We start from the raw sequence: 24,753 nt of genomic DNA, 5'->3' as shown, positions 1-24,753 counted from the left end.
AAAACACCCTTGGTTGATTAATGAGAAAACTTTGACCTTAAAAACATAATTTTGTTCTGTATTGTCTGCTTTTTGTTCTCTTCTTAAAAAAACATGTTTATTTGCCATAAGCCTTAACACTAAATCATTTTCGCTTAGATTCTATAATACTTTTCTTCTTCCTTGATTAGAAATATGCCCTATGTCTATCCAAGCTTGTTTAAGCAATGGTATAACTTGGTAAGTTTTTATTAGATTCTTCATTCTTCACATTTTTATGTCAGTAATGGATGATCAGGGTTTTTTGTTAGTGAAGATCTTATTCTTTTTCTCTCTCAAATGCATCTACATGGAAATTGGAATTCACTTAAATGTGTTTTCTCTTAATAGTTTGATTTAGCTATCTTAATGTCCTGAATGGAAGAAAAAAAAATGTTTATCGGAGCATATTTATTATTGAAAACCAATTTATTGAAACAAATAGTGTCATGAATTCTTTCTAGTTATTTCCTTCAAGATTGTTGAAAGGAATTAAATATATCTAGAAAATTACAGAAAGAACAGGCATGCTAATGACTATTGAAACCAATAGCACAAATGCGACTTGCCTTTCAGAAAGTTCCTAAAATTTTGGTTGCTAAGAGCACGTAATAAGAAAGAATTAGACAATATCTGCTCTTTTTCTTCTGTTTCTTTTTCTTTTGAATGTACTTCCAGCTATTGACATTATGACATACCCTTATACAATCAGAAATATAAGAGCACAGAGAAAAATACTTTCTTCACTTCTGTTTGGTTGTCATATTCATTAAAAACCATTAATAACAGTCAGTATAAAACTAAAACAGGCTAGGAACTGGGGGATGGAAAAGAGACATTCAAGAATTTCTGGGTTTCTTTCTTCAACAACCAATAGCAAATCAAGTTGTTTTGACAATAACTTTCATATGCAGAGTGGTTTGGTTTATCTTCAAAACTTTAGCAATCCCCTCCCCTAACTTTTCAAAACTACATTTAAATTATTATATTGCACTCTACATACACTACAACCCAATGCAGACCGTCATTCACTTCACACTGAATTTCCTTTTTTTTTTCCCCTCCTAAGAATGAAAATTCATTTAATTTAGAAACAAAGACTGGATTTTTTTATTATTAATTCTTATTTTTAACTTGCCCTCCTGTGTGGAAGGCAACTGCAAGGTCACAATGAAAACAGACAGTGACCCATAAAATTGAAGATGTCCCTGCTCATTGCAGGGCGGGTGGATGAGGTGACCTTTAAGGGTCCCTTTCAACCCAAACTATTTTACGATTCAACATGCTTTGAAGTCACATTTGCCTAGAAAACCCGCTGAGATGCATGCACAAACCCTAGTGGAAAGGCTTTACCTGTGTACTTAGCGATGTTATCCAGCAGAAGGGGGTACTTAGTCAACCTCTGCATCTCTGTGGGAATGATATCCTTCAGCTGCAACCGACGACACAGGGGATTACTCTCAGCATCCTAAAATTAAACAGCACAATAACTACATTTGTCATTTTTATTAGGACTATAATTACCTGAACGCGTAACATCTATTCATCACATAAACGTCTATTACTTCACTTTCCAGTAATTAAACACAAGACAAGAAATGCCAAGATCCATCATTCAGACAACACATCCCCGCTCCATTTGCAATTACATATAGGAAAGGCTCATCACAAAAGCAGCGGCTTCCTTCCTTCATTACTTCACAAGAGGCCTGGTACCATCTTAAATCAATCTTAGTCACCGCCATACAGAGAAGACATCAGTTTAGGCTTTCACGCTGTAGCAAAACTACAGTACGTTTTTCAATGTAACCTCAACCCTTTTATTACCAGAGTTCTTCCCAGCCTGTGGTAACAAAGATAATGTTCTCTCCAAATGCCACGTGTATTCAAGCCCTTTTTCTAGCAGGCAGAATAGGTGTGTATCAGCTGTCTTCTGCCCGTGGCCAAAATTGCACTACTATAGGTAGTTTTCCCCGCAGAAGTACACATCCTTGGGAAAGAACCACCTTAAGTGAGATGCCATCTTGTGCCTGGGACAGCATGTGCTTTCCTGCATTCTATTAAGACATTCTGTATTCCCCAGAATTAAAGGCTCCTCCCTCCAGAAAGGATTAGTAGAGATAAATACAGTATTGGAAATGATCCCAACCTGAAGACAATGTTAGACATGATGTCATTAATTGTAATAACTTTATCTACAACCATTCATTACGCTATGCTGGCCACCAGCCACATCCTCAGGCAACTCAAACCCTCGCGTAAAATTCACCTGCACAAAAGTCTGGAAGCGAGAGTCCTTCTTCTGGCGTGACTTGATGACCTCTAGAGCAAAGGGCTGGTTACTGCAGAAAGTGGCAGTTGCATGTTTCAGCTTCTCCTCCGCTGGTCCACTAAACTGTGCCAGAAAGTCAAGAAAGCCAAATTTAGATAGACTCGAGTTCAGCATGTGCCACTTTCAACAGACATATAGCCACGTAGCAGAACTTGTATTGCCAGGGAAGAAAGGAGTTATTGGCAAAATATGAGAATTTGCATCCTGTTTTAAGGCCTTATCTTCCCCGTCTACTGCAGAACCCCTTTACACCTCAAACTCTACAGTTCTCCTGTCTCCAGCTCTAGCACATCTAATCTTTTCCATAAATGCACTGATGATTCAGAGGGAGAATACAGTGCCATGTCTCCACTGTCGCCATAAGGAGAGCAGAAAAAACTACACTCAGATCAATGACAAGGGATTAATTACCAGACTGCTGGTCAGCAAAGCCAAGACCAAAAGTCATCTTGTTTCTCAGGGACACCCATGCTTAAACACCAGAATATAACGTAACATCTTATTTCCTAAACTGAAGTATTACAAAAACATAGCTAGGGGAAGCAATAGCCATGAGCAGGGCTGAGAAATGTGCTGCAGATGACAGATGGTTAATCTGTTACTGCAACTGCAACTCTTCCCATTCCTGTTACCCAGCCTGTGCTGCAGCACAGTGACTCCTGAAAATACTCACTCTGGAGAATGAGATCCTGTGGTTTTTTGTTTTAGCCACTTAGCCAGAATGCTATACAAGGGCATGTAACTATTAGCTTAAGGTCTAGCTTGCTCTAGCAAGTATTTTCTTGCTTTTCCATAATACACAGGAGAACTGAAAGGGTTGGAGGTGTTTACCAGCCGCATCTGATTTTCACTTTCTTCCTTTTTTTCCTGGAATACTAGACAAGCACTGGGATATAAAAAAAAAAACACAAGAGACTTCTGCATGAAGAGCTGAAAAGAATAAGCAGCTCAATCCTATATTAAGGAGGCTTGAAAACAAATAACAAACCGAGAGATTCCCAAGACAGATTTTTTTTTTTTTTTTTTAAAGAATTTACATCACTCCTGCTCCTGTCATTTGGATATCAGAACGGAATCCTGCAACAGTGCTATAAATCTGAAAAGGTTTCGCTATGTAAATTCTAGGATTGGAAACCAGTATTTTTAACTACCTTACAGGCAACACAAGACTTGTATTTTGGAGTTGCTGAAGTAAGTTGTGCTATTACATTTTTCAAAATCATACTCTCATCTTTATGTCCCCAAAACCACCCTTCACTCTACTCACATATAAGTAAATTATTTTTCCTTCCTTAAATTATTTTTATCTCTAGCCAAATGAAAATCCTATGAGTTTTTCCTGCTTTCCTTCAACTCTCATTCTTTAGCCCTGTGTTGGCTCCATAGAAATGACAACTCTAAGACCTTCAGTTCCTATTAGCGGGGAATTACCTTCACTAACCTCTGGCTCCGTTTGTCATTCTATGAAACATTATTTTCACGTACAAGAGAACATAAAAGAATTTTACCCAGGAAAGCAAGTCCTCCCCAATTTGGCCAATAACAGAAGTCTCGTTCCTTTTTCGGACAGCTTTCATCTGATCATTCAATGCAACTTAGAGGGGAAAAAAGGGAAATTTTATTAATACTGCTCAAATTGTTTGCTTAATTTTCAGCATTTATTTTAAAATCAAGCTATTCCAGGAAGAGATTAGATTTGCAATAGTATCAAATTAATACAAAAAAAGCGTCCTGGTAACATAATAAATTTAGCAGAGTATCTAATAAAATTTTATAACTCCTTTGCACTTCTGTCTCACCTGTCTTCAAATGACCCCAAGAACATTTCCAGTCTTATCTTTTCTGAGGTTCAGTAACACTGCCCTTTTAAAAACATAGGAATAATGTACAATACAACTCAAGCCACCTGCACAAAATGATACAACTGATTATTCAGTGGCAGAGCTGAAATTCTGATTGTGAACAGTCCTTTCTCTAAACAGTTAGAAAGCACCGCCCTTCAAAACTACTTGCAAGACGTCAATCTTTTCAGATTTGTTTTCATATTCTCTTCAACAACAGTTGTAACATTTTGAACATTGACCCATAAAGACCATTCATCAAAGCATTGCTCCTTTTACCGAAGTATCAATCAGCACAAGAGAGTCTGTGTACACAGATAAGAAAAAGCAAGTATCTGAAACACTGGACACATGCATTCTTTATAAAAATATATTTGTAAATCAGAAATTAACAAACTGTTTTCAAAAGGAAGAACAGCTGTAGAATTCTTTTTCATCTGAAGTATTGTATGAGGTTGCCTCTTGTTTCAGGGTCACTTGCTTAAATTTTTCAGGTGTTTATATCCAGAATTCCAGTTGAGACTATAAAGCTGAATGGCACCTCAGCTGCTCTTACCATGAAGCCCAAGGATATCCTCCAGATTTGAAAAGATTTTCCGTTTGTCACTGGAGTTCAGGATCCCTTCTCGGGTGACACGCTGGTAGAAGACATTATGCAGAACCTTCAGCGTGCGGACATGAGCTCTCTCGGTGTAAAACAATTCTGAAGAGAGATGCGAAAGCAGGATTGTAACCACCTTCTTAAAGGGGTATGGCAATGTGGATCCAAATGTGAAGTAAACAGAAATCAGAAGTATGAACTTAACAAGTTTCCCTCACCAACACTTCCCTTACTGGCCCATATTCCAGCTTGCTCCAGAATGGAGCCACGCTCTGCTATACTTCCACATTTGAAAGAACTGAGATGCCAATTTGTTTGTGACTCCTAATTCACCCCAAACAAACAGTGAGTTCTTAGCAGCTCATATAGTCACACAGAGTGTTCTGCAGGATTGCAAGACCTGAAATTGGGATGAAGCTTTGAAGCTGAAGTTTGGTAGTAGCTTTCCATTTGCATCATGTGCTTTCCAATGATCTAGACAGTGCCTCTTGCTTTCTTTTACAGAACATCATATTGCAAACTGTCCTTTCAGTGTCAAACCAATTAATATTGTTTACTTCTTCTCTAAGGACTGGATCAGTCTCATCTCAGGATACTTTTCATTAACAAGAACAAGTTTCACATACACGAACTCTACAAATCAGAAGTAACATATGGCCACTACTTTGAGCAGATCAGTGAAGAAAGACCTAGTCTTAAATTTTAAGAACTTAGAGCTCCAGAGGACAGGTTTCAACTTTGTGCTTGGTGAGCTAGGAAAAAATATCCATCTCACCATTAATTACTTCTTGGCGCTTGATTTCATAGGGTTTCAGCCCCATCAACACTTCTCGGCTCACAAGTTGCTGCCAGTTGGGAGGATCCATATCCATGTCAAAATCATATAGCTCATCTTCGCTTTGTACATCTGCGAAACCAACACTGTCCATCCTAACATGAAAAATATATAAGACACTTCCCATTTTAGGCATGGATGTAAGGAAGAAAGAAGAGAAAAATCTAAGTATATATGTTAGTTGTAAAGCATTATGAATATGCTCTCTGTAACAGCTGGAGGCTGTTAGATATCTGAACCTACAGGCACATTTTTGCCCTTTACAGAACAACTAAGAATGAATATCTGTTCTTACAGTATTTCCATAACCCTCATTTTAATGATACAGATAAAATAATTTGCTTGAAGTCAAATATCAAGTCAGTGAAAGGGCAGGTTACAATTTTTTGCCTCCATCTATCTGCAGACACAGAGCCAACGCTAATACACAGATTTAAAAAGAAAATGTGGAAATCTCAACTCCTTAACTCATCAAATCAATAGATACAACAATCACTATACTTCACTCATAGATCAAAGGGCTTATCTGCATATGATTCACTCCACCTGTCCTATCTACGGATGCCAGTATCATATATGCATTATTTAAGAAAAGGAAAGATCATGCAGACAATTGTGCTGGCTCAGAACTATAAGCACTACTGCATTCTACTTCACACCCTATTAAAATCTCAATAAATTCAGCAAAGTTCAAACATTCATAAGGGTACTTACTTGCGAAAAGGCTTTGGTGTTCCCATGTCAACCATTCTGCAAAGAACCAAAGAAATTATTAGGGAAGCTTATGGAAGAATTTCACCCCACTCAGACATTCAATGTAACTCCAGAGTAAAGGCTTAACCTCATAACATTTTGTCCATGTGTCAGCCTCACCCTCCTGATACATAGTTTTCCAGTACTACCACAGTAGCAGACACAGACCACAACTTCCTACTTCCACCAATAATGTTTAAATACAGATTACGTCACTAATAGTTTTATGTACTAAACTTCAACAGCCGTTGTCACACTGACTGTCTTCCAAGGCTCAAACAACCAGGGCACCACAGTTACCTCTCTGATTCTCCCTCCTCCTCCTGCAAGTTTTCCAAAGGAGATGGGAATTCAAAGGTATTATTAGGTGTGCGGGGTGTGCCATCCATACAGTCATTAGCAGGTGGAGCTTCTCCAGTCTGCTTCAAACCTAATCGGAGAATAAGTATGAAATGTCAAGAACCATACCAAATTAGAGTATATAAGAGGCTGTGAAGAGGCTGTGAAGTTCTCTAGATTCACACCCTCATTTCAGCTTAGAGCTGGAGGAACTGAATTCCTAGGTTGGTAAGAAAAATCTCAGTTTCCAGATGACACTGACTTGTGCTTACAAAAGCAGGCACCCAAGACTTCCCCCCCCCCGCCCCGCCCCGTTAGATGATCCAATGCCACAGTGACAGAACCCGCCTAACAACAATTTCTGGATATGGTAAGATTTCCTGATTTGAGCCAGAGACTAAATCAGAAGAGATGACTAAGGTGAGGAAGATCATGTCTAATGACATAAAAACATTTCCTAATTTGTCAAGTTTGTTGCATCAGAACCATGCTTTGCATATCCCATTCACAACACCATCTTTAATCATTTCTCTTTCCTAGTATCATCCTACCTGTTTCATTGTCCTTGCTTCCCTCTGGAGAGGAAAAGGAACCCATTGCCAAAGGTGACATTGGGTTGGCAGGTGGGTATGGCGCATCTGTTCCATCACTGGAGGACCCACTCTGGCGCATCTTGCTAGAATCAGGTGGCTCTGGGCTAACAGAAGATGCTGTAGGTAAGTGCTTTGGATGGCGGGGCTTCTGCATTTCCATGGCTCTGCCAACTAAACAAAGACAGAGTCATTATATTGCTGAAAGAGCTTTTACCCGTTTTTTTCAGCAATGAAGACAGGAAGCATTTCAGGATAAAATTAGGTTTGTGTGTCTTCAAAAACATGTTTTAAAGACAAAAAGTTTACTGAGTCTTCTTAGCATGGATTTTTAAAAGACAGCAGAGACTTTATCTGGCTCTCAGACTGATCCTTAGGGAACATATATTTCTTTGTCTGACATACTTGCACTGCTATCATGTCGACTCGGTCTCCTTGGTGGGCCCAGAATATTAGGAAAACCTCTTCTCTTTCCTTTTTCCTCTCCTTCTTTCTCTTTCTTGATACTTTGCTGCAGTTAATATACAACAAAGAAAAGCAAAGCAAACAGATCACTCATTTCTTCAAATTCAGTTATTTACTGAGATACCAATTAATTCTTTAAAACTGCAAGAGTTTGGTACAAAAGAATTTTATTTCTAACATATTATTGAGAGGTCAACATCCTGCAGCATTAGAGGCAAAGATGGCCTACAGACAGACTATGAGTGGTGCATAACAGGGTTAGCAGCAGGGAGCCACAGCATCTTAAGAGATACATCTGTTCTAAGCAAAAACTCACACACCCTGTTTTTAACTTAGCAGGAGATAGAATCCCCTGTCCTCCCTAGGTAAGAGACCAATTTAGAGCAACTAGTAGCACCTTGTTTCTCTAAGGCACATCATCTTGTGACTCCAAACCTCCACAAGCATACAGGCTCTAACCTGGGAGAGTGAAGTACAACTTACCACTTCAGAAAGGTCACGAATGCTTTATCTAACCTTTTTGCACTGTTGGTGCAGAAGTGCTTGTAACAGTCTTAACATTTCAAAGGAAGTTAGAACACTGATGAAAATATGTAGCTACTGTGGCCAGATACACCCCCATACTGTGGGAGATGACTGAACACACCCACAGAGATGGGAGTTTTGGTGGAAAAATTCATTATATAACTGGGAAAGTGTGGGTGGCAGGAAGAGTAACTTTCCTGCATCATGAAGCATGAGTTTTTGGGCTAGTTTCTCAAGAATAAAACTGAAGTATGCATGCCAACAGCCTGATTAGCCTTAATGAGATCCTTAACTGATCCTAGGTTGTATTATATGGAAACATTTCTCACTCTAAGTTTTAATAAGGCTAGAACTGTGGAAAACAAGCAGTTAAAATTCAGGCATGCAGATACAAAGCAAGAACGAAGGCAACTTATTTCCAATTCACATGTCTGAAAACACATGTAGAGCTCAATTTCAACTGTTGGGTTTTCTGTGCAGCTCAGTAATCCCAGACCCTTGTAATGCAGCAACAAAAACTATAAAATCATACCAGCTTCTAACATGTCATGCGAAAGTGGGTTTTGAATTCTAATGAAGCCCATGCTGGGCAGCTTTAAACAAATGTTCTCTGGCCACAACACTACTACCTTGATCTTTGGCAAGAAACCAATGCGTCCACGCTTCTGCTCCAGGTTCCGAGGTTCTTTAACTTTGACTCCCAGGTGTTTCATGTAAGTAAGAATCACATACTGCATTGTGGAACTGCCAAGTATACACAAAAAAAAGACAATGGAGGATAAGGAAACTACATTTTGTCAAGAAAATGAAAAAGGCGAAATGTAAAGGTTCTATTAAGAAACTAATAATTTTAAAATTAAAAGAACTTGGCATCTTTTCTTTAAAATGAAACAAATTATCACAGACAATGGGAAAGACTCAGCCAATATCAGAATTTGTCCTCTTGCAAACAAAAGAATATATAAAAGAGATACCAGCCTAGAAGGTAAAAATAAAAGTTCAAGAATTACACAGGTGGTCTTGAAATGATATACTAAATACATATTTGAAGTCATGTTATAGTTTTGAGTTATGGTAAAAATAAGTAACGGTAAAAACTACGGTTGCTGTAAAGAGTATAGTAAAAGCTACAAACTGAACAAGGCAAGGCCCATACAGAAAATAACCGTTAGACCAGATTGAAACAGCTACAAAAGAAACATGAACTCTCAGCAACAGTAACTTTTTCAGAGCCGAAACAAAGACAACAAACTTCAGAACAAGAAGAGGTTGAGAGCAAGAGGTTGGTGCTTTGACTTCAAATCAATTATGCCATGGGGTTTAGAAAATGAGAGTTTGTGGCTACAGCCAGCAGAGGGCTGTCTTGTTCTGCTCAGCAGAACAAGCATCAGCAAAGAGGTTCTTACTTCACAGAATAAAACCACACAACTTCCATTACCTCTTGTCTTCTTCCAAAGGCTGAGATGTCATCCTAAAAACAAGAAACAATTTTAAAACAGAACTCCGAAACCAATCAACATGCAGTCACATCCACCCAGAGCATCAGCAGTTGTTTTCAGAGTGTCCTCTAGCACATTAGAAAGTCCCAGGGTAAGCGGGCAGAAGAGTAAACAAAAATGAAGGTTCAGCTGGGAAAATTGGATCCAGCTCACATTAAAAGAAGAAACGGGTTCTGAAGCTATAGGTTTCTACAACCCAAAACCAGGACTGTGATCCAGTAATGCACAAGCTGACAATGGAAGCATTACCTCTGCTATTTGAACAGTAGCCTCCTTCAAAAGATACATGGACTTTTACCTAACTATTAGCTCTCTTTCAGCTGCCATTACTCAAACATACGCTGATAGCAAACAGGGGAAGCAATGTAAATGTACTGATGTCAAATTGCTTCTAGTTCTTAATTCCTTGCTCTGTTGTTGTCAGGATCACAGTAGAACCTGTTTAACCCCACAATTATTCTTGCTGTTACTCACAGAACTTCCTCAATTTTAGCAATAATCTGTTCTGCACATGCTCTTTCCTTCTCCACTGTGTTCCGGTCACGAACTCTTTCTGCATCCAGCTTGGTTAACTCCCCTTCTGCCAGGGTCAATCCCATACTACGTTTCTGCCTGAAAAACAGGGAGAGTGAAGTATTACTTGAAACTGAATACTGACCTGTAACAAGGAAAAGCAACTTCTAGACATTCAGAATGTCAAACAGGTTTCATTATTGGCTTCTGTATGAAAATGGAGACGTCATGACATTTCTCCATAACATTTACACTCACTGTAAAATATAGCTTAGATAGCCTTTGGAGGGTTAAAGTTGTGTCATATTTATCAGGAGAGGCAGCCATTGCAAGGGTCAAGAAAAAGTCGGTATTTTTTTTTGCAGTGTTGAGATGGTGTATTTGAAGCATACGATCAAATTGAGACATTTTTAGGTATGAAAAAGTCCATTATTGAACACTTGTCTTGATATAATGTCTTATCTTGGCACATAGCTCCACATGAAAGGGCATATTAATTACCAAGTTCTACTATATGACCATGACAGCTTTCTAAAGTGGATTATTCCGTGCAAAAAGGGGAGAGGGAAGGAAAAAAGAAGAAAAAAAAGAAAGATATAAGCCGATTATAAACACAATTAGTAAGAAGGATTTATGTAACATCACCTAAGTAACAATATTCTGAAATGCCTCAAAGAGCTTCAATGAACAAAGAACCTAAACTCTAAAACTGATCTATACAATTGATAACTTGCAACAGTGTCAACATTCAAGGATTGGTCACTGGGTGACCCTAGAGGGCACCTCCAGTGGTACCTTCCTATTCAGTCCAAGATGAATTACTACGCCCCTCGAGTTTTGATTTCCCTGTATTGGACATGTTGACTGAGGGCAGGTATGAATTAAGTGAAAACTACACAGACAGCTGTTGTTACCTGAAGTCTTCCAGATTCCTTTGAACTTCTGGGCAGACTTTATCTTGCATAGTTTGTATAAACTGTCGATGAAGTTCTTCAGGAAGGAGTTCTGGCCGCCTTCTATCTGTAAGTCAAAAAAAGAAAAGTTAATAGAGTATTCTTTTGAGAACAGCCCTCTCCACCTTAGAATAAACTCACTCACATGTATGTTTTAACCCACCCAAGAGTACCCTTTTGCCTTTCACTTGCTGATAATATGAATTTCAGTGCATTAAATGTAAGCAGCTTTGGTCATATCCACTATCATACTAAAAATGTACATGCCAACGTGGCCAATGCTTCCCACCACCTACCCATGTATCAGAGCATGCATTATACCCTCCCCAAGCAAGGTAAGTATTTATTTGTCTCTCCCTGTAACACATGACACTGTATGTTTGAAATAAACACAAGCGTGTTTCAGAAACTTGCTTGGACTGCATCAGACAGTAGAAACTGCAGAAATAGACACCCTAGGCAAGAGCACCCTACCTAGTTCTAAGGAGATTTCATCTGGAACTGGAACTTTTAGATTCTGCAAAAGCAAAGAAAAGCTGGGAGAACATGCACAACACCACACCAGTAATATACACAGTACAAAACATACAAGAAAATCCCCTCAGAAGCAGAAATTATATAACCTGAACACCTGATGGTATCAAGAGGGAGACTACCATCCTGAATATATAATATATTACACTAAGATTATTTCATCTAAACATGTGGTGCTAGCCTCTGCTACACTATCTGGTAGTCTAATTCATGACAGTAAAAAATTTTCTCAGGCTTTACAAAGGACACATGAAATTTCCCAATCCTTGCAATAGCCACATCAATATATGCAGCAATTATTACCTAAAAGGCAATGTATAAGAGCTAGGGCTTGCTTACATATCACAAGATTATTTCTGCTATCAGACAACTTATTCCCTGTGATTTATTAAGTTAGCAGACATCTGAGGCTATATACCATTAATTCTGCAATATTCACTGGTAACATTTAAACTACAAAACATTTTGTTTTGGAGGACTTAAATAACTCCATTTTTTCCAGTTCAGGAGAGTGGAGAACGGTAGAAGTCAACTTGCTAGATATGCTTGAAATTAAAGAAATGACTGGAACCTACTGCAGCTCGGTCCAAGAAGAACTGGTAAAACTCAAGGAACACACGTCGAGTCTCTTTGGAGTTGGTCTGCTTGTACAAGTCTGTGTAAAGGTAGCACAGCTGTGGGAAACAGAGGGGAAGAAATTAAGCAATACCATGAGAACTCTTCTAATATCCCTAACTCCAAGTTTTCTTTCAAATATTTCAAGGACTTCACCACTGCTGGATTGAAACTCTTCCTACCTATTTTCAGCCATCTAGATTGCTCAGGTAATCTCTGCTAGGCTGTCCAGTAATCAGGGGAGAAGGGAAAGGTGGCAGGGCTGGAGGGAGAATGAGAGATCAGACCGTCCTGGTAGGCAACTAATCCCACCACCTTAGGGTGGAATGAAGTGCTTTCAAGAGCTAAATACCTATTTCTACACAGCTAAATGTAAGGGAGACAGCTCTCTTTGTGTTTTATCTTCATTTATCTGAAATACTCTCATGCCTGCACATGATCTGCATTTCTCCCCTTGCTGATCCTGCTATGTCACTGACAATGCTACACAAGAACAAGGAGATGCTGATACACTCTGGTTAAGACTACCAATTTGGGCCAGGAAAACAGTTGCAGAACATCTTACCAGTGCTGCAGGGTCAAATTGGGACACCACATGATGCAGAAGAACAGCCAGGTGAGCTGGGCGAGATTTCAGGAGCTCAATGTTTTGGAAACAGCTGCATTGTCCGTTAATCTGTAGAGATACATGGAAACTATTTGAATTCTTCAAGAAAGCTGCTGTGAGAAAAACCAAGAAGCTTTGTTCCAACAGCTTAGCTCCTCATTTATTTAACTAAAATTAAAACTGCTCAATTCCAGAACCTTTGCAATGCCATTTTAACATCCCAGGAAGAGCTTACAATAGGAACACTTTTTTAAAATACTCTCCTAAACACTGAGTGCACTATAATGAAATATAATTCAGAGCAAAGAACAGCTAAAATAACTCAGAATAAATATGTCAAAAGCCACAGCACTGTGCTGCTGTGACAACAGTGCAGAACTTAATAGAAACTAAATAAGCAAAAGAAAACTAAATCAGGCAAATTAATTTCTAGAAAGCTTGACATTACGAGAAGAAAGAGTGAGTAACAGGGGAAAAAAAAAAAAAAAATCAAAGATGGCATATTGTCAAAAACTCCCCAAATGTTTTTATTTGGCAACATCAGCCATAACAGGAATCACACTCTCCAATTCTTAATTCACCACGCAAAAACGGCACAATAAAAACAAGTCACGGAGCACTTGTAGTTTAGGCACAGAGGAACAGAATTTTGGTCAAGGGGGAAAAGGGGTGCCTGAGGCCAAAAGTCACTCCCACCTGCTCCTGTTCAGTGTCAAAGTCATCATCTTCTGCTCCAATGATCTGGGGCCCCACTCGGGATAAAGGACTTCCAACACTGCCCTGGGAATCCTGGTGTGAGTCGGGAGCGAGGGAAGAGAAGGGGAAGGAAGAAACATACAGTGCTATTACTCTCTTGGCACAGTAAAAATTCTTCACCAAGTTTAAGATGTTACTATAATTTTTATTTTCCTTCTCAAAACTCAGTAGAAACCCATGTGTCTTTACTCAACCTTGTCCAAATGAGCAGTTGTGAGATCCCCTTATGAATGCTTCTCCCAAGTTGCAAGCATTCAGAAACATTAAATCAGATTATTCAAAACCAACTGCATCATCTACAGACATGAGCACACTAAGCATGTGGCATATGACAAATGCCATGTCAGTACAAATAGAGAAATATGACTTCGGAAAGTCAAGCTGGTGAGGGGAAAAACACTTCAGAAGTCATCCTAAGGAAGATAGTAACACATTCAGATCAATTCGCACTTTTTGCTATGTTCCACTTTTACCTACTCTTGAGGCCATCCCTGCTAATATCAGCCTTAAAATGACTAAGTATCCAAAAGAAAAGACTGTTTCATTTACTGCTGGACTCAAGGAATAAAATATGTACAACTGCTCTACCTACTTTAGGGCCAGCTGTTTTACTGCTGAGTATATAGTTCTCACCTCTAAATGGGCCTGCTCTTAAGCTCCATAAACATTTACTCAGCTAATTAACTTTCCCTGCACAATTTTAACTGCATTTTATTTTCTAAAGCTAACTTTCTGCGTGTTCCATCTAGAAAGCAGAGGAAAAACAGCCGTGTTTTAATTGGCCCATTACAGGAGATACTGTCATGACACTTCATGTTTTGTACTCACAGTATCTTGAACCTCCGTCTTTTCTGGGCTCTCATCCGGATAAATCCGCTCCTTCAAGCCACTGCGAGGACTCTGGGAAAGAAGGAAGTTCAGTTCTGGTGAGTACTAGCAAATACAGGAAAGTGAGAACTGCACAGTAAGTTTTTCAGCCACAACAGCAAAAACTTCCTTCTCACAGAGTCAGCTGTTAAACAGTTGAGGTATGAACAAGCAAACTGTGTGACCTACATGCCCAGTTTCCAAAAAACCCAAAAAAGCCAACTGAATGCAGAAGCAGTTTCAGTAAGAAAGCTACTGATATTGAATAACAGCAGAGCTGTAAAATCTACTAGTGCCCCTGTTCTTAGCTTTCTCTTTGCTTTCTCCACCTCTCTTGAAAGTGTATGTAGTACCCATATTGCTAGCTCGCTCACTAGGCTCTTTTCTCAACATCCCCCCGAAGAGAGGTCTCAGTATTCCAGGTGTACTCTCACCAGTGCCCAGCAGAAGGGGCTAGTAACTACCCTCCACCTGTTGGCAACCCTCTTTCTCATATAGTCCAGTAGACACTTGGCTTTATTTGCAAAAATCATGTGCTTAGTGCATCCACAGTAACACCCAGGTCTTTTCAGCTAGGCTACTACTCAGCCTGTTGGTTTCCAGCCTGTATTGATGCATGGAGATACTTCGCCCCAGCTGTAACTCTGGACTTCTTGTTAAACTTCAAGAGGTTTCTGTTACCCGCAACCCTTAAATTTCTCAGGGTCACTTTGGATTGAAAAGCTTCAATGTTTGGTGTGTCAATCACCTCCAGTGATCAAATACCATCCACAACACTGATAGGATTAAGCTTATTAGGAAGATAGCTATGACTTTTGTTCTGCATTTATTATATACTAACATGAGTCATATCTAGTCAGATTTGGAGTTGGAGGAGGAATGTTTCAAAACAGTCACGTATGTTCACATTTTGTAGGTATATCTGAGCCACCTTCCTTTCATTTCCAACTGCTAGTACAAATTTAGCTCCCACATCCTGAAGTTAAACAAACTTAGGCCAAAGCCCAAGTACAGAGTCTCAATTTCTCTGTACCAATCAGATAGTGACTTAAGGATTAGGTGCTAAGACACTCCCATAGGGAGACCATACAAGCACACAGATTGATAACTAACGAGTGACCAGACTAAGAGCCTTTACCATTGGCAATAATTGAAGCTTACTTGGTGGAAGTAAGGCTCTTCCCCACTTTCATGGCAACTTGCCCACTGACTGGATCTGAGTCACAGCTACCGCAATTGGAACATGTACCATACTCTTAAAAGATGCTCTAATTAGTATCTCTGAGTTTTGAGAAAGATGCTGGCATCCATCTTTCTTTGGTTACAGAGATTGTGCCAGGAAAATCTAATCCTGGATAAAAACCCCAAACCCACAGTATTTCTTTCCCAGTCCCTAATGGAAGACCAATATAGCATGCTTCCTCAGGGACATATTTTTGGTGTGTACCGAGAAGCTTATTCTAAGTAATACACAGCATTACTGAGACAGAGCGCTTATGTATGATACACAGGACAACACAAACATAAAGAATCTGCAAAAGAAAAACAAATCCAGAAGGTACAGAAGCAAAGCTCAAGACTCACATCAGCAATGTCACTGTTTGGTCGGGAGGGGCTGTCACCACTGTAATCCAGTTTGCTCACACAATCCCCACTCTCTGCCTCCACTTCACTTATCTGCAGTGATTCAGTCACAGACCTGGAGGACAAGAATCCATCCTAAAAAGATACAAGTGAGTTGGGAGACAGCATAGAGCAAGTAGAATATTTCAAGAGCCAATCCTTAAACATTAGCCATGTCAAAACCCAGTTAGTTCACATTGTTTATAAAACTTTCTTCATGTATCCAGAAAAGGCCGCAATACTTTTCTAAGAGAAGACAACAGAAAATCACACCAAGTTTTCAGGACTTATAACATTACAGGCGGAGGGAAAAGGGGAAAAATAATACTACCTATATTTTTTTTGCAAAAGCAAAGCTGTTTTAAGCTTCCAGTTATTCATTCTCCACTGTAAGAATGACTTCACAGGTTTCTTTCAAGTTGTATTGACAATCAGACTAACAAACACATCATAGTTTGCATCTACTATTTTAAAAGCAGTTTTTCAGAGGTGATTTGAAAGTCCATTGTAAAGTCTGCTTCATATACTATAATATTGCACTGTATTGCTTGACAGCCTCTGCAAGCCTAATTATCTCAACTCTAGAGGGTGCAATTTGCCTGTACAAGCACAGAAGAGCATGGCAGGGAACTCCTGCTTGCCCAGAACACCATCATTCCCCAAGAATTTTCACTCAGAACACACCACAGAGAAGCCTGACACATTCCGTTACCTGAGTACAGCCTGTGGCTTTGGACAACTGCTCTTGCAGCTGCGGAATGTGCTTCTTCGTTTCTTGTATCTCTTTGAGCAGTCGTGTGGTGGGCGATCGGCTATACTCTTCTTGTAGAGACTGAAAAATAATTTTATGAGCTTTCACTCTATCTCCTCAATAACAAAGCTTAGAACTACAACCTACTATTACTCTTCATTCTGATATCTGAGGCAAATGGAAGATTCTAGTGTGCAGGTCAGTAGGAGTTAACACAATCAAAAAAGATGAATGAAATTAATGATGTGGTGGTCGAGAAGCTGAAGTAGTATTTATACTTAAGGAGTAAACCATGAAGACTTAGCCATTCCTGCACTCTTGAAAAATGTAACTTGTCATTTTGACCTCAAATGAGGTCAGCAGAATCCACAATAACTAGGGTAAAGGTGGCAGAGGGAGATCATGACGACTGACTCAATTGAGGGACTATGCAAATTACTACTACCCCCCTTTCTAGGAGCACACGCGCCAGTTTGAGTTTGTGTAACCAATAATAAGCTATGTGGTAATCACTAGCCAATGAATGTAAACTTGGGTGGGTTCTCTATTGCTTTCGCTAAACATGTAACAGGGAAAATATGTGGTAATTCCTCTGTGTGGTGTGCTAGCTTTGTGGAATACCACCTAGCACTCATATCTGCGCAAATATGCTACAAATAGAATACCTCTACTCTGTGTGTATACTGGCATGTTGCACAGCAGGTATATGATCCCACTTCTGGGACAACAATTCCATTTACACATTTTAAATAATAAACAGCACATTTGTACATCTACCAAATAGATGCTACAGAATGTCCATTTTATACAGCTCTCCTCTGCCTTCTGTGCCATGTGAAAATAACCACATTCTAGAGAGGTACTGAAATCTCTCAGTAAGAGTCAAAGACGCTTACTTGCCCACAGATTAGACCAGATAGATGGATATGTACATTTCCACTTAGAAAGCTCTCACAAATTTTTTCTTACTGTGTCAAGGACTAAAAACTCAAGAGCTGATCAGCAGGAGTGATTAGATCTCTGGCATTAAGTAGCCAGTATATAGAAAAGCTAAGCTGCAACACAAGCTACGCAAAGGCAATGTTGAAGATGCTACTAGTGATTCAACAACCAATCTTTGTATTTGCATTGCACTTTCTTCCACCCCTCTCAAACTCATGCAACCCCAATACCTGCAGCCGCTCCTGCTCTTTCTGTAGCATCTTTCTCAGAATCTCCACCTTCTGGTTGTGGACAATATTATTCTCCTCCTAGAAAATACAGAGAGATTAAGGGGGGTTTTTGGTGGAGCTGGGAAGAAGGTAAACAGATATGCACACTTTTCATCTGCTTCCTAAACAGGGGCTCTGAAAAGCCCTACAAGAAGCAATTCAAATTTCTAAATCCTATCCTATACATTCTTTCGTACTTTTGAACATAGCTATGAATATTAAAAAAAAAAAGACACACCAGAAGTGTTTGCTTACTTGCTTTCCCCTCTCTTCTTTGCCACTTGCCTGCACACCTTACAATACACTTTTTAACAGAAGTAACAGCATGACTGGCTTAGACCAGACAATGTACAAATTCATATCATTCAAATTGCAATGTATTTCAAAGACGACCTGCAAATAATCCCTCAACTATATTTGTATTATCTCAGATGGGACTGGATATTTTTACTGGCAAAATGTTTTTCCCTGTACTCACCGGGTGGCAGGATAAATATTCCAATTCCAATTTGTGATTTGTGCAAGAAGCACAAAACAATTCAAGAAAAAAGAAAAAAAAAAAAACATGACTACACTTCTTCCACTGCTACGCTGGTTCTTTGGAAAGAGAGCTTTAAATCTTACCCCCACAAGCACTGGGCTAGTAATCCTTTCTGCATTTCCTGATGTACCAGGTGAATGGGGAGATGTCATGATGGGAGACATATGCCCAAATGCTGCCAGATCCACTTCAGAATCAGCTAACGGAATCTGGGGCGAACCCGGTGGGCGCCCCTGAACAGTGAGAGCTACATAGGAACCCGCTGCAGGGAGAACAAGAACAATTCACATTTCAGATACACTTGCAGATTTCTGTGGTTACTGTTTCTCTGGTTGCTATTTTGCCCTAGAGACAAAACTCAGACCATTCTTCACCCATTCATTCTTCAAACCAGAGAACCTGAGAGCACTCTCAGCTCTGTTTTAAAGATCACTGTTTAAGTTTCAGGTAATCCAAAAACTTTCATGATAACCATCCTTAATAAAAATGAGCAATCCAATCTCTAGTCTATCATATTACATTTACCAGGTTACATTTACAGTAGACATACGCTCGTGCCACAAAATAAACGGTGCTACTGTGGAAGGACCCACTACCACCTTCTCCTTGTACAAGAAAATCCAACAAGAACACACTTCCTTTAGAAACGCCAGTACTTTGCAAGCATCATACAGTAATCTACAGTAAGAGTGCCTGAATAGCTATGGCATTTAAGGTGGAATGAAAATACGGGAAGAGGCATAGGCAAGGTTTGATGCTAACTTTGAACATCAACCTAAAGAAGAAACTGCAGAAGCATGTATCAGCTCAAGTCCAAGATGTCAAAATTACCCCAATTTCACTTCACTGTTTCATACATACCCTTTATCTCTGGGAATGGTTAGACCTTGTCCTTGTCACCTGACAACTGAATTGGTCATTAGTCCTTTAAAATTATGCCTTTCATGCCTCAAAGGAGTACAGTGACAAAAATAGTAACCCGCCTTCACTTACACTTGATCAGCTTTACCACCTCCAAATGGTTTGAGTGTGTTACAAGAGTGCCATTCACCTGGGGGTAGGGAGAAAGAGAAAGTTAACAGTGTTTAGCTACCGATTTCCAACCAAAGGTACCCACACACTACATAATAAGCACATAGAATGAGGAACAGTATTTTCTTTTCCCCCTCATCTCCATTACTGCGTCTTTCAAGACACTAACAGATAAACAAGTTATCCTTCTAACAGTTTATTTTGGCGAGCAGAGCCTGCAAAAAGAAAGCTACACACACCCCCCAAAGAAAACCAAGCAATCAACCAAAAAAAAAAAAAGCAATCCACCCTCTGCCACCAGGCAGGTAAAAAAAAAAAATTAGGCATTTAATGAATTAAATTACCTAGTTGAAAACCCAGCTCTAGCTGTGTCAGTAGCTGCTGTAGCACAACCATCATTTTACAGCAATAGTTCAGATAGTCTTTTTAGTTACTGACTTGATTTGTTAGTTGTTTGGGACTAAAAGAGAACACCGATCTGGGGGCAGCTAGGGGAAAAACAATAATCCAAGACTACTATTTATTTACAAGTCATTATCAATTACTCTGTTCCTTCTCTCCCCCTTTATTTTACATGTGACACTTGAACCTTTTAAGATGCTGAACTTGCCCAGGAAGTTATGAAATGAGTGATCCCCACAACAAAACTAACATGCAGCAGTTGGCTTTCAGTGGTTACTGTTCTGATGTCCCCAGAACACGGAAACTTAGACCATTCCTCTATGCCACACGCAAATGCAAACATCACAGCAGACACATCAATGACATCCTTTCATGGAAAGAGCTCATTTAACACAAAGGATCCATTTCTCTGATGATGTGAATGCCCTTACCTTGATAATTCTGTCACCTGTTTGCACTCCAGCCCGCATGGCTGCTCCATCTAGAGAGGCAGGAAATCGTTTTGTTCCAATTTCAGTAGAACCATTCAGAGCAAAAATGGTTTAAGCACTTCTGTAGTTCCAAGCAAAGCTACTTCCTGCACTCTCACCCAAGCTTCCTCTGTCTCTAGCAGATTAAAATCTCCGAGTATCTAGACTAGAGCAGTTCTCATTTTGCCATGGATACATCAAGCCACAGTCCCACCACATTTCAAGGAGTCACATACTTCCTCTCAGACACAAGAGGTCAGCTTCCAAATACATCATACACTGAGGAGGAGATTCATTGCATCCCAACAGTGCAATGCTCTTTGTCCTTGCACATCCATTCTCGAGCTACAGCCATCCCACCTGTGCGGAAGGCATTTGGAGTTTTCTCCTCCAGCTCATGCGCTTGTTCCTTTGATTCACATGAAAACCCTCTAGGCTGCTCTCTGGCTAGCACATTTAGCAAGTCTGCTTACCTTCTTTGACAGACTGCACGAAGACTGGATTGTCTCCGCTGACTGTCAGCCCAAATCCGTTTTCATCCCGTTGGATAACAACACACCGTTGAACAAGACCTGCATAAGAAAGGTGGGGAAAGGGCAGAAGAAAGAGAAGGAGAGAAATACAGAGAGACACAAGCTAGGCATCAGTCCAAAACCTTATCCTCCTAGATAATCACAGAGCACTGAAAGAAACTGGTACAATATAACAGAGGGAAAAATATATGAGCGACACAAACAGGGCATCAGTCCAGAAACAGATAGGAATGTCAAGACAGGTCAAGCTTATTGCTTCAGTTGCACAAAACAGAGATATACAACAGCAGAGATGCAGACAGCTCTGGCACATCAGACACAATTTGAGGTAAAAGCAGCTTTTAAAGAAGAGCAGCTACGTACATGAACCGATGAGCAAAACTTCCCTTCATCTGTACTAATAGTTCTTCAAAGTATGGCACAGGGCTGTCAGGTTCCCATATGCCAGTAAAAACACCAAACAACTTTTACAAGCTACTCTAAAAAAGAAGTCACAAATCTCTTAGACTAACATCAGCAGGTTGGACTAAAACAGATTTATTGATCAGGAAAAGTCCTCTCAATTGTAAGCAAAAATGTAATCTCAGGGCACCTTCTGTTCCAGATGAGAGTATCACACAGAGCCAGAACAGCAGCAGTAAAAGAAGTACAAGCCACACTTACTACACTGAACAAGACTTCTGAAATCAAGACCATGCTTCCCACTGAGCTACTGAAGTACAGGGCCAAAATCCCAGGAGATGAGAGCTTCAATCTGCTCCTCCTTTAACTTGCTGTGTGGCATCAAAGGCAAGTTGTTTTGTTTCCCAGTGTTAGGATTATTCAGTATAATGTAAATAATAAATACTATAGGAGAGATAAATGTACTTAGTCGGTGCAGCACTTTGAAAAGGTGAAATATTGTTCACCTGAAAACACAATAAAGGAAAAACAAAACAAAATAAAGCAGCAGTCCCGGCATGTTCACTGCAGAGCCCTTTCCTAGGCATCTGCAAAAAGCCTACCACAATCACAGAATCGTTAAGGTTGGAAAAGACCTTTAACATCATCAAGTCCAACCATCAACCCAACACCACCATGCCCACTAAACTATGTCCCGAAGTGCCACATCTACATGTTTTTTTAATACTTCAATCGAGCCCTTATCTTGAAAAGTGACTTAAGGAACTCTGCAAAATGCTTCACCGATGCTCTTTTATTTACACAGCTGAAACAACAAGCTACTAAACATCACCCTTATTTCTAACAGCTTGCTTTGCATCTTCATTTCCAAAGCCACATCAGGCAAAACTTTTACACCAGCATCTTGAGAAAGAATTGGAGTTCTCCACAATCAGATACCAAAATTGTAGCAGCTTCTTCTAGTATGGACGGATTTGTGAAGATTCTGTCCCAGCGAGACTGTCTTTCCTGGAATAATTTCTAAGGAATGAGTTGTAACAGAGTGTAGAGTCATACCCATGTCTTAAATTACTGTCACACCACTACAGCTCCTTCCACTTCTCTGAAGCGACTCCTAATAGAAATGAGTGAAAATACTGAAGTGAAAATACTGTCTGCCCAGTCAGCCCTGTTCTCCTCGAGTGTGGCATATATGAAAAATGGGTGTGGGAGTAGTGGAAAAGGTTGTATTCCAGCACTTCTGCAGCAGTCTGGTCACAGTATCGTATCCCAGTAACTCCCCTTCTGCCTATAAAGTAGAAGCAAATTATGCTATACATAGCGATCTGCAGTAAGTTGATGGAATGGATGCAAGGTGAAAGCAGACAAGAGTAAAAAACCCACCACCTTTCACACCCTCTTTATATGGCTAAGCGAAAGAGCATGCCTCTCCCTTTGGTACCTCCCATTTTTCTGTATGACCAAGCTTCTTTAAGTCTCAATTCACAAGAATGATGCCCCAGGGTGGGGTGTGGGAAAGCGAACATACGCTATTTCATAAAAACAGCTCGTTTTAAACCGTGCTGCCAGATGTACAGGTTTTATGAGTAAGACACTAACTAATCTTTTGACTCATAAGAACTGTCCTTGTTTCAAGGCACAGTATAGCTCTGCATACTCATTGCTCTTTCACAGAGTTTCTTTCTTTTCCAAAACCAATAACCCCTGGATCTACTGATAACCTTCCTCGCTGAATGAACCTGATGCCAAAGCAGAGGCAATGCAGTAGGAGATGCAACATAAAATGACCTTACAGAGTATAATTTAAGTTCCAAGAATAATCAAGTTAAACTGTTTCACACCACAAGTCTCAATTTCACCCAGGACCACCTTTTACTTTTAGAATGGGGAGGCAATTGAAATTAGGACAACTCGAACTCAAACTAGTCCATAATTGCTTTTTCCCTGTATTTGTTCCCTTCAGACAAGAAGCAGGCACTTAAGCCTTCTCCTAACACAATATAAAAGGCTGGAACAAGGTCTAGGTAGGTCAGCTGAGAGAGAGCATGCTTGACAGAGATACACAGCAGCTTTATAGTGATTTTAATGAAGTCATCTGCAAGTTTTCTAAAGATAACACTATTACCTGCAGAACTAGATCAGCTTTGATAGCACTCCCTGTCTGAACCAAGTAGACTAAAAAGAGCAACCTTCAAGTGCTCTCTTTTACTGTGCTGGGAGGAAAAAATTGTCAAAGAAACCCCCCAATCTGTCATTTGCTCACTTTTGTTCTTCAAGAAAAATATATGCAATTTGAAACCTGCTTAGCGGTGGAATTTTAAGACCAGAGCAGCAACGTTTTCACAACCTACGTCTTGTACCTTGAACACCTCATTAGACACTCTGGAATGGACTGAAAGGAAAGCCACAAACCACTGAGAGCCCAATGACATGCAATATAAAGTTTTCAATAGCTGTTCCTGTCACGCCTGGATATCACAAGTACGTACAGAAACTCTTACATTAAATTACTGACTAAACTAACTTCATCCACTTTAATTAAAGTCTATGAGTTTGAGGCAACACTGAAGAGTCCATGTTAGCAACTGGCAATCAGCTTTTCATTCACCTTTTTCGCTTTCATGTTCCAATTCTTAGCGTTCCCTGGATGGAAATTCTGAGTCATTAATTTTGACATTATCTTACCATGATATTTCACTTTTTCCAGCTGAAGCTTAGTAAAGATTACAAGGTCAACAGAACCCATCATTGATAGTACTCAAAATCAAATCTTATTCCCACATTCACTTTCACATGACAGTATCTTGATGGCATGAAATGGAGACATCACTGTAACTATGCTTTAAGTACACAAAGTCAAACTACATGTTGATCTCTTGAGTGGATTCATAAAATTCTGTGGAGAAAAAAAATAAATCTTAAAAATCCTTCTTCATCCTCATATTTATTGTAATTCCCCAAACTCATAGGTATAGCCTCAAGCCATGAATACAGTAAAGCAGCTGTGTGCTGTAGTTAAAGAGGTTTAAGATTAGAAGTCAATGCAGTTAGAAATTACCAGTGTCAGAAAAAAAGGAATTGCAAGGAAAGCTAAGACGATCAACTCTTCAATAGGTGGCACTAGTCCCTCTGCGACATTGTGGCG

General features: G+C 39.7%; 1 protein-coding gene across 1 annotated transcript in view; it reads right to left on the bottom strand.

Moving 5' to 3' along the window:
• The window catches only part of ARHGEF12 (Rho guanine nucleotide exchange factor 12), a gene marked incomplete at its 3' end in the record, with an annotated part of 79,355 nt that overhangs the window by 14,408 nt on the left and 40,194 nt on the right, over positions 1–24,753 (bottom strand). The window contains exons 5-29 of the mRNA XM_082009946.1: positions 21,147–21,245; positions 20,635–20,684; positions 19,763–19,820; positions 18,853–19,031; positions 18,190–18,267; positions 16,979–17,098; positions 16,228–16,362; positions 14,605–14,676; positions 13,717–13,809; positions 12,979–13,089; positions 12,374–12,472; positions 11,739–11,781; positions 11,226–11,331; positions 10,273–10,410; positions 9,738–9,770; positions 8,929–9,043; positions 7,715–7,820; positions 7,271–7,483; positions 6,681–6,810; positions 6,342–6,377; positions 5,568–5,722; positions 4,748–4,894; positions 3,859–3,944; positions 2,288–2,413; positions 1,372–1,486 (exon numbers count right to left, since the gene is read on the bottom strand). Coding sequence (XP_081866072.1) covers positions 1,372–1,486; positions 2,288–2,413; positions 3,859–3,944; positions 4,748–4,894; positions 5,568–5,722; positions 6,342–6,377; positions 6,681–6,810; positions 7,271–7,483; positions 7,715–7,820; positions 8,929–9,043; positions 9,738–9,770; positions 10,273–10,410; positions 11,226–11,331; positions 11,739–11,781; positions 12,374–12,472; positions 12,979–13,089; positions 13,717–13,809; positions 14,605–14,676; positions 16,228–16,362; positions 16,979–17,098; positions 18,190–18,267; positions 18,853–19,031; positions 19,763–19,820; positions 20,635–20,684; positions 21,147–21,245 — 2,643 coding nt within the window. The remainder of the gene's footprint in view (positions 1–1,371; positions 1,487–2,287; positions 2,414–3,858; positions 3,945–4,747; positions 4,895–5,567; positions 5,723–6,341; positions 6,378–6,680; positions 6,811–7,270; positions 7,484–7,714; positions 7,821–8,928; positions 9,044–9,737; positions 9,771–10,272; positions 10,411–11,225; positions 11,332–11,738; positions 11,782–12,373; positions 12,473–12,978; positions 13,090–13,716; positions 13,810–14,604; positions 14,677–16,227; positions 16,363–16,978; positions 17,099–18,189; positions 18,268–18,852; positions 19,032–19,762; positions 19,821–20,634; positions 20,685–21,146; positions 21,246–24,753) is intronic.

Source organism: Phaethon aethereus (genome assembly GCF_964289735.1).
Source record: "Phaethon aethereus genome assembly, chromosome: 23".
Lineage (NCBI taxonomy): Eukaryota > Metazoa > Chordata > Aves > Phaethontiformes > Phaethontidae > Phaethon > Phaethon aethereus.
The sequence above is the reverse complement of the archived record's forward strand: the minus strand, read 5'-3'. Positions and strand labels throughout refer to the sequence as shown.